Here is a 14,781-nt window from a genome sequence, read left to right on the forward strand (position 1 = left end):
AGAATTAGAGTTATTAAATTGTTCCAAAGATAACAAATAGTACTCCTTGTGATAAGATGCTTGGGCTTAGAGTAATAATAAAACAGTTTCTGCCCTTTAGGAAGCTTAAAATAGAGTGAGATATGTAGACATTAAACAGATAATTGTCAACTCTGAAGATGGCTAGAGGAAAAGTCCAGATTGTCCTGGTGAGGGGACGAGAATATCATTTGCAGGTGTGCCACATTATCTAAATGACCCATTTTCAATAAAAAAAATTACAAGACATGTAAAGAAACATGCAGGGCTTCCCTGGTGGCGCAGTGTTTGAGAGTCTGCCTACCGATGCAGGGGACGCGTGTTCATGCCCCGGTCCGGGTGGATCCCAAGTGCCGCGGAGCGGCTGGGCCCGTGAGCCATGGCCGCTGAGCCTGCGCATCCGGAGCCTGTGCTCCGCGACGGGAGAGGCCGCAGCAGTGAGGCCCACGTACCGCAAAAAAAAAAAAAAGAAACATGCAAGTATGGCCCATTTACAGGATAAAAGTCAATAGAAACTGCCTAAGAGGGGCCCAAATGTTGTACTTATTATACAGTGATCTTTAATAACCTGTTAAAAATATGTTGAAAGGGGCTTCCCTGGTGGCGCAGTGGTTGAGAGTCCGCCTGCCGTTACAGGGGACATGGGTTCGTGCCCCGGTCCGGGAAGATCCCACATGCCGCGGAGCGGCTGGGCCCGTGAGCCATGGCCGCTGAGCCTGCGCATCCGGAGCCTGTGCTCCACAACGGGAGAGGCCACAACAGTTAGAGGCCCGCATACCGCAAAAAAAAAAAAAAAAAATTGTTGAAAGGACTGAAGGAAACCCGATATGAAGAATTAAGGGAAAGTAGGGCAATCATATCTCATTAAATAGAAAATATCAGTAAAAGATAGAAATGATTTTTTTTAAAAAGCAAATAAAAATTCTAGAGATGAAATTACAGTTCCCACAGTGAAAAAATGCACTGAGGAACTCAACAGTAGATTTGAGCAGCAGAAGAAGCAATCAGCAAATTTGAAGACATATCAATTGAGATTATCCAGTGTGAGGAACAGAAAGAAAACTGAAGAAAAATGAGCAGAGCCTCAGAGATCCTTAGGACACCATCAGATATACCAACATACATGCTGAGAGTCCCAGAAGCAGAAGAGAAGAAAGATAAAGGAGCAGAAAGAATATTTAAGGAAAGCGTGACTGCAGGCTTCCCTGGTGGTGCAGTGGTTGAGAGTCTGCCAGCCGGTGCAGGGGACATGGGTTACTGGTCTGGGAAGATCCCACATGCCGCGGAGCAACTAGGCCCGTGAGCCACAACTGCTGAGCTGGCGCGTCTGGAGCCTGTGCTCCGCAACAAGAGAGGCCGTGACAGTGAGAGGCCCGCGCACAGCGATTAAGAGTAGCCCCCGCTCTCCGCACCTAGAGAAAGCCCTTGCACAGAAACGAAGACCCAACACAGCCAATCAATCAATCAGTCAATAAATAGAAATGCCGTAGAATTATTAAAAAAAAAAGTGACTGAAAACATACCAAATTTGTTGAAAAACATTAATCTGCACATTCAAGAAGCTTAGGGCTTCCCTGGTGGCGCAGTGGTTGAGAGTCTGTCTGCCTATGCAGGGGACACGGGTTCGTGCCCTGGTCCGGGAAGATCCCACATGCCACGGAGCGGCTGGGTCCATGAGCCATGGCTGCTGAGCCTGCGTGTTCGGAGCCTGTGCTCCACAACTGGAGAGGCCAGAACAGTGAGAGGCCTGCGTACCGCCAAAAAAAAAAAAAAAAAAAACACGAAGCTTAATAAGCTCAAAGATATCTACACCTACACACAGCATAGTCAAACTGTCAAAACCCAAAAAGAATGTTAAAAGCAGCATGAGAAAAATGGCTCGTCATGTAAATGGGATCCTCAATAAGGTTAAGAGCTCACATTCTCTTCTGGACATCACCAGGTTGTCCAGAAGAGAATGGGATGGTATATATAAAGTGCTGAAGAATTAAAAAAAAAAAGGAATGTCAATAAAGAATGCCATATCCAGCAAAACTGTCTTGTAAACATGAAGGAGACATCAAGACATTCTGAACAAAGCCCAAGAGAATCCAATGCTAGCAGACCTATCCAACAAGAAATATGAAAGGAAGTTCTTCGGGGTGAAATGGAAGGACATTAAACAGAAACTGTTAAATACATGTGAATTAAAAAGAGCACTGGTTACCAAGTGACAAAAAGCAATGTTAGTCATTAAAAACAAAAATGAAAACCCTCCAAAAAAAAAAAAAAAAGAGCACTGGTTAAAGATTACTACATCAGTAAATATAAAAGACAATATAAATGTATTTTTACTTTGTAATCTTTTTGTTTTCTGTCTGATTTAAAAGACAACTGCATAATGCAGTAATTATAGTTCTAAGTTGATAGGCGCACAATATGTACAGATATAATTTGTATGACAACAGGAAGACAAACGGTAGGGAAAACAAAGCTATATCAGAGCAAATTTTCTATATCCTTTTGCAATTAGGTTAGCATTAATCCAAACTATGGTGGCTAAATATAAGGTGCTAATTGTAATCCCTAAGGTAACCACTAAGAAAATAGCTTTTGAAAATAGTATATGAAACATCAAGGGAATTAAATTGGTACGCTAGGAAATATCTGTTTAAACAAAAGAAGACAGTGATGTAGGAATAGAAGAACAAAAAAGATACGAGATAGAAAGCAAAAAGTAAATGTAAAAGCAAAAAATAAATCCTGCTTAATGAGGAAGTATATTTAACATATCAATAAATAGAATAAGCACCCCAGTCAAGGGCAGATATTGGTATAGGGGATAAAAAACAAGATCAGTAGCTGATTCACTTTGTTATAAAGCAGAAACTAACATACCATTGTAAAGCAATTATACTCCAATAAGGTCGTTAAAAAAAAAAAGATCAAATTATATGCTTTCATCAATAGATATACTTTGACTCAAAGACACAGTAGGCTGAAGGTAAAAGGAGAGAGTTATCAGACATACTATGTTTGTAATACTAGTATAATTATTATTAATAATACTAATATCAGTCAACATAATTTTAAGACAAAAATTGTTACTGGAGACAGAGGGATATTTTATAATGATAAAACAATCAATCCTTGAGAAAGCTATAATGAGTTTGAATGTATATGTTACCCAATAACGCAATCCCCAAATATATGAAGCAAAACTGAGACAACTGAAAGGAGAAATTAACGATTCAACAATAATAGTTGGAGATTTTAATACCCCACTTTCAGTAATGGATAGAACAACTAGATACGATCAACAAGGAAGTAGAAGACTTGTACAACACTGTAAACCAAATAGATCTAATAGTTATCCATTTAGAACAGGACATTCAACTGGAGAACATGCAACTTCTCAAGTGCATGGGTAACATTTTCCAAGATAAACCATGTCATATGCTAGAACAAGCCTTGATAAATTCAATGAGATTGAAATCTTACAGATGTTCTCCAACCACAGTTGAATGAAATTAGAAATCAACAAAAAAGAAAATTTTGGAAATTCACAAATTTGTGGAAATGAAATAATTCACTCCTAAATAACTAATAGGATGAAGAAGAAATCACAAAGAAATTATAAAATACTTTGAAATGAATTAAAACAAGATCAGAACATTCAAAAACTTATGGGAGGGGCTTCCCTGGTGGCACAGTGGTTGAGAGCCCGCCTGCCGATGCAGGGGACACGGGTTCGTGCCCCGGTCCGGGAAGATCCCACATGCCGCGGAGTGGCTGGGCCTGTGAGCCATGGCCACTGAGCCTGCGCGTCCGGAGCCTGTGCTCCGCAATGGGAGAGGCCACAACAGTGAGAGGCCCGCGTACCACCAAAAAAAAAAAAAAAAAACTTATGGGATGCACCTAAAGCAGTGGTTAGAGGGAAATTTAGAGCTGTAAACACATATTAAAAAAGATCTAATATCAGTCACCTCATCTTCCACTTTAGGAAAATAGGAAAAGAAGAGCAAACTAAACCCAAAGCAAGCAGAGGGAAGAAAATACTAAAGATCAGAGAGGAAATAAATGAAATAGAAATAGAACAACAATAGAAGAGATCAGTAAAAGCAGAATTTGGTCCTTGGAAAGATCAGCAGAAATGACAAACTTTTAGGTAGACTGGCCAAGAGAGAGAGAGACTCAAATAGCTAAAATCAGTAATGAAATAGGGATTATACATACAGACCTTACAGAAATTAAAAGGATTATAAGGAAATAATGAGAACAATTGCATGCCAACTTCGATAAAATGGAGAAATTTGGAGAAAGATGCAAGCTACTGACACTAACTCAAGAGGAAATAGAAAATCTGAATAGACCTGAAAGAGATTGAATTAGTCATCACAAAATTTCCTAGAAAGAAGAAACCCAGGATTAGATGGCTTCACTGGTGAATTCAGTGAAGTATTTAGAAAGAAATTAATACTAATCTTTCACAAACTCTTCCAAAAATAGAAAAGAAGGATAAAATTTGCAACTCATTCTCCATGACCAGTATTACCATGATACCAAATCCAGATAAAGATGTTAAAAAAAAAACTGAAGACCAATATCCCTCATATATATTAATGCAAAAAATCCTCAACAAAATTCTAGCGAACTAAATTCATGAATATATAAAATGATTATATACCATAACCAAGTGAGTTTTATCCTACGTATACACAGTTGGTTTAACATCCAAAAAACAATCAATGTGACAAATCATGTTAATAGAGTAAAGGGGAAAAATCACAGAATTATCTCAATAAATGCAGGAAAAATGTTTGGCAAAATCCAGCAGCCTTTCATGATAAAAAAATTCAACCAGGGACTTTCCTGGTGGTGCAGTGGTTAAGAATCCTCCTGCCAATGCAGGGGACACGGGTTCGAGCCCTGGTCCAGGAAGACCTCACCTGCCGCGGAGCAATGAAGCCCGTGCGTCACAACTACTGAGCCTGCACTCTAGAGCGCGCAAGCCACAACTACTGAGCCCGCGTTCCACAACTACTGAAGCCCGTGTGCCTAGAGCCCATGCTCCACAGCAAGAGAAGCTACTGCAATGAGAAGCCCGTGCACTGCAACGAAGAGTAGCCCCCGCTCGCCACAACTAGAGAGAAAGCCTGTATGCAACAACGAAGACCCAATGCAGACAAAATAAATAAATAAATCTAGTAAAAAAGAAAAAACCAAAACACTCAAAACCAATTAGGAATAGAAAGGAACTTCCTCAACCTAATGAAGGCCATCTACGAAAAATCCATAGCTAACATCATATTTAGTGGTATACAACTGAATGTTTTTTCTGCTAAGGTCAGGAATAAGACAAGGAAATTTGCTGTTACTTTTTTCAACATTGTACTAGAGTTCCTAGCTTGGGCAGTTTGGCAAGAAGAATTAAAGGTATCAAGATGGGGAAGAAGTAAAACTATCTCTGTTTGCAGGTGACATGATCTTGTATGTAGAAAATCTTAAGGAATTCACAAAAAAAACCTATTAGAACTAATAAATGACTTTTGCAAGGTTGTAGAATATAAGAATGATATATAAATATCAATTTTATTTTTATGCAATAGCGGTGTTACAACCAAAAATAAAATTAACAAAACAATTTTATTTTACAGAAGCACCAAATACAATACTTAAGCACAAAATTTTTTTAAAAAGAAGTGTAAGACTGGTGTACCGAAAACTACAAAACAATGGTTGAAATAAAGACAATTTAAATAAATGGGTTAGCATCCCACATTCACAGATCAGAGGACCTAATATTACTGGCATACAGATTTGATGCAATCCCTATTAAACCCCAGCTGTGTTTTTCTGCAGAAATAATCATATTCCAAAATTTGTACGAAAATGCAAGAGATTCAGCATAACCAAACCAATCTCAAAAAAGAAGAACAAAACTGGGGGACTCATACTTCCCAATTTCAAAACTTAGTACAAAGTTACAGTAATCAAGACAGTGTGGTACTGGCATAGGAATAGTAGATGTGTTGATCAATGGAATAGAACTAAGAGTCCAGAAATAAATTGTTACAGTATGATCAGCTGATTTCAACAGGTATTATGAAGACAATCCAATGGGTAAAGAATAATTGTTTTCAATAAATGCTGCTGGGGTAGCTGGATATCTCCATGTCAGAAATTGAAGTTGGATCCCTCCCTACACTGTGCACAAAAATGAACTTTTAAAAAAAGCATGAAACTAAGAGCGAAGCTACAAAACTCTTAGAAGGAAACATAGGAGTTAATCTTTGTTACTTTTGGTTAGTCAGTGATTTCTTATGTAAGAGCCAAGTGCATAAGCAACAAAAGAAAAAAAATAGATAAATTGTATTGCATCAAAATTAAGAGTTTTTGTGTTTTAAAGGACAGCATCAAGTAAGTGAAAAGACAGCCTACAGAATGGAGGAAAATACTTGCAAATCATGTATTTGATAAGAGATTTTTGTCTAGAATATATAAAGAATTCTTATAACTCAATAATAAAAAAGACAACCCAATTAGAAAATGGGCAAAGGAATGAATATAAATTTTTCCAGCGGAGATATACATACAAATGGTCAACAAGCCCATGAAAAGATGCTCAGCATCACTAGTTATTAGGGAAATGCAAATCAAAATCAAAATGAGATACCACTTTACATACACTAGGCTGACTATAATCAAAAAGACAATAACAAGGTGTTGCTGATGATGTGGAGAAATTGGGACACTTATACATTCCAGGTGGAAATTTATGAGTAAAATGATGCAAACCTGGAAATAATTTGGCAGTTTCTCAAAATGTAAGACAGCATCACATGACCCAGCTATTCCACTCTCAGCTATATATACCCACGGGAGATTAACCCATATGTCCACACGAATGTTGTATACAAATGTTCATAGTGGGCATTTTTCATAATAAGCAGGCAGTGGAAACGTCCATGAAGTGATTAATAGATATATAATGTTAAATAAAATGCGGTGTATTTGTAGAAGGGAATATTATTCAGTAATAAAAATAAATGAGATACTTCATACAACATGAGTGAAATTTGAAAACACTATGCTAAATGAAATAAGGCAGGCACAAAAGACTACAAATTTTATGATTCATTATATATGAAATGTCTAGAATAAGCAAAGTGTAGAAATAGAGTGTGCATTAGTAGCTGCATAGGCCAGAGGGGGAAATGTGAAATGACCGCTAATGGGTCCAAAGTTTCCTTTTGGGTTTATGAAAATGTTTTAAAATTGGTTGTGGTGATGGATACACAACTCTGTGAATATACTAAAAACCAATGCATTGTACACTTCAGGTGAGTTCAGTTTATGATGTGTGAATTTTATGTCACTAAAGCTGTTTATAATTTTTAAAAATCATTATATATGTTATATTTAAGAATTTATTTTCCTGATGGTGTAAAAGAAGTTCAAATTTTAGGAATTAAAATGAGACATCATTGTATCTTCTAGCATGATGGCGTTTGCTTTAAGAATATTTCTTCTGTAATTACAAAAGACATGGAGGAACCTTAAATGCATAATGCTAAACGAAAAGAAGCCAATCTGAAAAGGCTATGTTCCGTATGATTCTAGCTGTACAACATTCTGGAAAAGGCAAAACTGTGGAGACAGTAAAGATCAGTGGTTGTCAGGGACTCGGTGGGGGTAAGGATGGGAGGTTGAATAGGTAGAGCACGGGATTCTTTAGAGCAGTGCAACTATTCTGTATGATACCTTAATGGTAGATACATGTCCTAATACATTTGTTCAGACCCTAGAATGTACAACACAAACAGTGATCCCTGTGGACATTAGTTAATAATAATAATGCATCAGCTTTGGTTCATCAGTTGCCACAGATGTACTGCACTAATGCAGGATGTTAATTAACAGGGATACTGTGTCGGGTGGGGTGAGTGAGGGTATGTTTAGGAAAATCTTTGTGCCTCCTGCTGAAGTTTTCTGAAAACCTTAAACTGCTGTAAAAGATTAAAAATTAATTTTTTAATTAAAAATTCTCCTGAAGGTAAGATTTTTAAAGAAAATTAATAAGCAAGCCACAGGGGGGAGAACATATTAATAATACATAAATCTGACAAAGGCTTTCTATCTGAAGTAAAGAACTCCTGCAAATCGGTAATAATAATGCCAACATCCTAATACAAAATGGGCAAAAACTTGAATACAAGTGGCCAATAAGCACTAATGTGTAGGTGTTCAACATTATTAGTCCTAAGGGAAATGCATATGAAGAGTTGTGGTTTCTCAGCCTCCAGTCTGGCTAGAGTAGGACTAACACAGGCAAATGGTGGCAAGGCTGTGGAGCAAACTCCATTGCTGATGGGAGTATAGGTATGTTTTAATACTTTGGAAAACAGTTTGGCAGTTTTTGTAAAATTAAACATACGTTCACTGTAGAATTTCCACTCTTAGATTTTTTACACACAAGAAATGAAAACGTAAGTCCTCAAAAAAGACTTGTACAAAGAATGTTTATAGCGGCTTTGTTCCATAAGAGTCCCAAACTGGAAACAACCCAAATGCCCATCAACAAAAGGGTGAACACATTTTAGTATGCTTGTATTATACAGTAGAGTACTACTCTGCAATCGAAAAAGAATGAATGATTCAACTTGAATGAACCTCAGAAGAATTATAGTGGGCAAAAACCACACACGAGAGTGCATATTTTTGAAGTTTGTTTATGTGACACTATTGTTGAACTGTTGTGGGGAAGATAAATGATGGAACTTAAGGTTTTTGAATTTCACTGTATGTAAATTGTATATTAATATTGAATAACAGGTTGTTGAAATAATAGAGGTGGACTTCAGATATTGCACCAAATTATGATAATGATGATAGTGTCTCTTATTTAGCCTTTATGTGCCAAGCACCAGTCTAACCATTTTATACCTTTTACTTCATTTAATCAACACGTGAATTAAGTATTCTTATTGTCTTTGTCTTACTGACAAGGAAACTGAGGCACAAGGAGTATAGTAACTTGTAAAGGTCATGTAGCTTTTGTGGTCAGTGATCAATCAGTCAGACTCTAGGGCCTGCAGGGGTGATGGTTAATCACCACCATCATTGTCTTTCTTCACTAGTTGTGCCCAAAGTTCAAATTGAGAACCATAAACCCTTACTGGTGGAAGAAGAAAATAGGGTTTGCATAATATTAAAATCTGTTTAAGATTATAAGTCATACTATCCATTTGTAGATTCAGATATCATTTGTGTAATGCTAAGACTCCAGACTTGGTAATGTTCCTTAACTCTTTCTAGCACTATTTTGTGATACACATTCTTCTACACAGTGTCCTACATTCTAATGTACACATTTTAAACTGCATACAGTCTGAAGTCTATTCCTCCACTATGACAAGTTCTAGCTTTGAAGAGGTTCTCTGAAAATGCTGCTTTTATCTTTCTTCTGCAGTGATGAACTTTAATGTTGGAGTGTTGTAAGTTCTCACATAATAAGGCTTAGATTTTTGTTTGGTTTGGCAGTAGACTTCTGTTTAAAATTCTTTTAATCTGTTCATTCCATGCTTTGTGTATTCATTTTGATAGCTGATGGCTCTGTGAAGAATTTTATGTGAATTTATCACACTAATAAAACTCTTCCTCCATCCCAACTTGCTAAAAGTGGGGTTTTCAGCGAATTGTTGAATTTTTGTCTTCTTTGGGTTTTTTTTTTTTTCCTGGAGGAAATAAGACACAATTCATACGCTAGATCTAAAGTTTCATTAAAATTGCTTATGCCCTGTCTCAGGCATTTTAAGTGGGCCATCTGTCTAAACATCTCTCTCCTTTTTTTTCTGATCATTTCCTCGACTTATTCATGAGCCATGGGAGGGCTCCTTTGTAGTCTCCATGTAGCTGGTTCTGTCTACCCCCACTGAATACATCTATGTGCTTGCATAACATATCTTTTCACCATGCTGGAAATTCTCTGAACTTGGTGCAGATGAATGGCCCACTTTTCTGAAGGCCTTTTTCTTCTTGCAAAGATTTGTATGCAGAAGCTGACCTCTGCAGCCGTGGAATGCAGCATATTATTCTTGATCATTTTACAGACCACCCACTGTGAAAGTTATGATGAAGGATTGCTTAATGATTCTTTGACCACTAACATTGTTTTAACTCAGTATTTCACTCCTAAATAGGTAATGGCACAATTGTAAACCAGCATTTCTGAGTGTCTGACACTATGGTTTTGAGATGCTTATAATCCTTGATAACTAAAGATGCTGTTAGTTATGTTTACACAAAATCTGCTTTAACAAATGACATGCAATAGCAACATACTTGAGTTAGTATTCCTTGCACCTTTTTGAGTAAAATATTCCAATAAGTTTAAATGTATTAGCATTAACATTTGTGACAGTCAGCTGACAGCTTTTTACCATAAAATGTAGAAAAATTTAGTTTAATTGAGCATATTCATTTTGGCTGACTGATGATAATCAAAGTGGACAGGTCTGGGTAAGAGCTGTTATTTGATTTGCTTTGTGAGTAGCTGTTTATGTGAATTCCTTTTTACTGGTTTGTTTGTTTGTTTTTGAAGTAGTAGCTTAAATGGTATCAGCTTTCCAGTTAACTAATAAGTCACATAGATGAAATTTTTGATCAGATGGCAGCCTGTTTCACTAGACAGACACTTCAGTAGAGGGGGCTGTTTTCTGTATATCATTACTACAGTGAGTTGAGTAAAGCTCCAAGACTCCCACCCCTACCCCCCCTTTCAGCGAGTTGTTCATAAAATCTTCTTTGAGACTATTTTGGATTTAGTGAAGAAATAAAATTCTTTTTTAAAATTTAAAATATAACTTTAGGTAATTATTATCATTATAGACATGTTTGTGCTGGTGGACTTAATTTCATTGTTTTGAAATAATTCTTGTTAATCTGGTTTCAGTAATTTTGCAGAAATAGAGCACATATACTTTCAGGTTGATATATATTATTATCTTTATTTATAGTTATAGTTTATTTCTATTGTAGAGCTTATTGATATTTATATTGGGCATATATGCCCAACCCCATCCATTTTATTCAAAAACAAAACAAAACAAACTACTTTCAAACTTATGTAAAGCCAGAAGGAATCATAGCAAACTTTGTTTGTAGAAGAGTGAACTCATATAAAGAGATTCCACAGTTTGTCCGTCTTTTCTTAGTGTCTCAAGGTCTTGCTTTCACAGAGAAGCCTCTTTCTATATGGTTAGAAAAGTGCTGCTTCAGGAGTCGTATGCTCAGAAGCAGCAGCAGCTTTCCCCTGTTATCTCACCAACTCTGCTCTGATCCTTATTTTACAGGTGTGGAAATTTTGGTTCAAAAGGATTGAATGAGCTCCTGGTAAAATGCTAGTAAGAGAACGGGCTGAGATCAGACCTCAGCATTTCAACTCAGAAGAGCCTATGCTCTCTCTACAGGTCCTCTTGGGGCAGGTTCTAACACATATGAAACAGATGTGGATCAAAATAAAACAGTGGAAAAATAAATAGTAGTTAGGTTCCAAAGAGTGGCGACTACATCTCGCCACCATCTGTAAGATTGCTTTCTGTGGGAAAATGTGTTCTGCTTTTGAACAGGATGTCAGGATCAACAACTTCCCAAGAAGCCTCTTGGGAAATTGGGCTCCACATTTACTTGAAAGACTTATTGGGCCACTGAATTGTGAAAAGTATTAAGCATATAATAGAGGTTAAATAGAAGGGAGATCACTGAAGTTTGTACTATAATTAGGTGAGGAAGATAAATATTCTTTTTGAAAAATCTGTTAGTTTGAGAAGCAGAGAGAAGGAATCTAAAGTTTCCTTAATGAGATTTCAGTTATGGGGGAGAACAAGAGTATAGGAGTATATCATCGTAATAAAAATGAACACTTACATGCATTATTTAATTTTATCCTCAGTACATCACTATGATGCAGACGCTATTATATCTTAATTTTATACGTAAGGAAACAGACTTTTGCTCAAGGTCAGAGCTGATTAATGACGGAGCTGGGTTTTCTGCCAACTTCGGCAAGTCATTGGCGCCTGAGCTTGTAGCCACTGTGCTTGGTTACCCCACTCATGACAGCTTGGCTCAGTTCGGTTTGTGAAGGAATTTCAGGCCTTGGCCCAGCCAGATGTACAAGTCAGAGAATAATCAGAAATAAAATGAAATGCAAAGAGTGGGGACTTATTTTTTAAGAAACTTGAATGATAGGTTGATTAATTAAGGTTTAACCTGGTGTAAAATAGAAAACCACGGAACAGTCTTGAACAGGAGAGTGATCTAATTATCGAGGATAGCAGAGTCCAGAAAGCCAGGCTGCACAGTAATCTAGCCATGAGGTTGTTTCTGTCATCGCAGTACTCCTGAGAGGATGAGGTGTTAACCTCATTTGAAGTTGTACCAGGTGAGCATAGTGAGGTCATCCACACAGTCCCAGGCAGCCCGGGGGAGCCTGGGAGCTCAAGGCTCTCTCTCCTTCAGTGGCTCACAATGTGTCCCTGGGGAGACACGGTGTCTCCTGTGAGGGGCTTAGCACCTAGTGGATGCTCCACTGCTTCTTTCTCACTTTCCCCTCAGCCCTTTCTCCCCAGCCTGTGCTGAGGTTTGGGGATATAAAATAAGGCATGATCTTGGGCTTTTAGGAGCTCACAGGCCAATGGGGGAGACAAACATGAACAAACAAATGCCCTGTGGACAAGACGCCAACAGAGGCCAATCTGGATCGCAGAGTCACCCTCCTCCTTTCCCTCCTCTCTGCCCCATATGCCTTCTCCCTCTCTCTCTCCCCCCACTTCCTGTCCCTCTTCTCTCCTTCCTTGTTGTTCTTTCAAGCTCTCATGCATGAAGCTCTGTCCTCTGAAACAATCCTCTTCAAATTGCCAAAAAAGAATCTTCCAGACCTACAGTGTGCATTAGTCTTGATTTGTTTATGCATTTTTTTAAACTTTAATTTTTATCTGTGTAGTATTAAAAACATTTTCTTCATCTTCAGAAAATAATTCAGTAAGTAGTGTGCTGCATACAAATATTCACCTAAACTTATTAATCATCCTCCATTAGACATCGTGACTAGAGGTGATTTGATTCTAATCATAATTTTTTTGACTATGACTTTTTTTTATTGACTACACAGAGACTCGTTTGAAATTCAGGGGGGTGTTATATTAAAACGTAGCCTGCAACATTTTTTTAGAAATAAGAATTAAGCCAGAGTCTTGATACTGCATGTTTAGTGCTTAGTCAGTATTACTTCACAACTATAAATAATGTAAATATGCCATACTTAAATTAGGTTAATTCAGAAATCATTAAAATTTTGTTACTTTAAAAATTGGGGAGAAACATTTGTATTCCAAAAATGTTTTTTGTTGGCTGCTTGTCCCAATTTTTCTGGAGCACGTAATATTGATCATTCACAGGAAAAGACCTGTGTGTTAAGACTAGCATCGCTGATGTTGTTTTCTCACCCAGACAAACAAACAAACAAGAAACTGAAACAAAACAATTGGACACAAGGAAACTTTTGGAGGTGATGGATATGTTTATTACCTTGATTGTGGTGATGGTAACATGAGTGAATAAATATGTCCAAATGCATCAAATTGTATACATGTGCAGTTTTTTGCATACAAATTATAACTCAACCTGAAAAAAAGTAAAGGTTAGCATTGTAAGGTTTTAAAAACAGTCTTGAACAATGACCAAATATTGAAAAGAAATTAACATTGGTTAAAGGAGGTTAATTTTTGAAGGACTGTCAAAATTAAGCAGCTCAAATTCATAGACGAGGTGATGGTACCACAATTATTTCAGAATGACTGCTGTTGTCTTTGGAGTGTGTGTGTGTGTGTGTGTGTGTGTGTGTGTGTGTTCTTTTTTGGTTTTAATCTCTCTAGTTTCCATATTAAAGCTTTTTTCCAAGAATAGAATGTTCTGAAATGCAGTGTTTGGCGGTTTTACTCTGCACACTTAATGTCAAAGGAAAATCAGTTTACTGAGAGAGGATAATATAAAATTACTAACTCTTTTTCTTTTCTTTCTACTTCAGAGTGCCTGTTGTAAAACCACAAGTGGCCAACTGGGAGCTCTCAGTAAAATTGCATGATGAAGTTTATACTGTCGTAGCATCCAACAGTGGGCCAACATTCTCTGTGAGTTTTATTTTTGATAATCTTGAAATTACCTGTGAATATTTAAAACAATTTTTAACATATTCCATGAGTCTTATCTTTTGAATCTATGACATAGCTATGTATCTGTTTCATCTTCTTTAGGAAGCTGAATGGAAATGGAAATTTTTGTCTCTTATGTTAAAGAGGAAATGTATTCCCAGACTTAGCCACATTCTAAACCCACTTCCTGACACCTGATTCATTTTTCTTTTGTTATTGAAAAGTAATACTTTTGCCTTTGTTATAGAGAAGAGCATCTTTAATGATAATTCCAAATGTATGATAGGTGTGTTTCTTTTTTTTTTTTTTTTTGGTACGGGGGCCTCTCCCTGTTGTGGCCTCTCCCGTTGCGGAGCACAGGCTCTGGACGCTCAGTCTCCGCGGCCATGGCTCACGGGCCCAGCCACTCCGCGGCATGTGGGATCTTCCCGGACCGGGGCACGAACCCGTGTACCCTGCATCGGCAGGTGGACTCTCAACCACTGTGCCACCAGTGAAGCCCTGTGTTTCTTTTAAAACAAGTAATCTGAAGCCTCATATAACATTTTCTTGAGATTTCATGTTGTGAGAC

The 14,781-nt window shown here is 37.4% G+C and overlaps 1 protein-coding gene across 8 annotated transcripts in view; it reads left to right on the forward strand.

The window, feature by feature from the left end:
- The window catches only part of PCCA (propionyl-CoA carboxylase subunit alpha), a 389,666-nt gene that overhangs the window by 217,649 nt on the left and 157,236 nt on the right, over nt 1-14,781 (forward strand). For all 8 annotated transcript variants that reach the window (XM_073795382.1, XM_019920938.3, XM_073795385.1 and 5 more), the window contains one exon: nt 14,087-14,189. In XM_073795382.1, coding sequence (XP_073651483.1) covers nt 14,087-14,189 — 103 coding nt within the window. The remainder of the gene's footprint in view (nt 1-14,086; nt 14,190-14,781) is intronic.

Source organism: Tursiops truncatus, chromosome 18, assembly GCF_011762595.2.
Source record: "Tursiops truncatus isolate mTurTru1 chromosome 18, mTurTru1.mat.Y, whole genome shotgun sequence".
Taxonomy (NCBI): Eukaryota; Metazoa; Chordata; class Mammalia; order Artiodactyla; family Delphinidae; genus Tursiops; species Tursiops truncatus.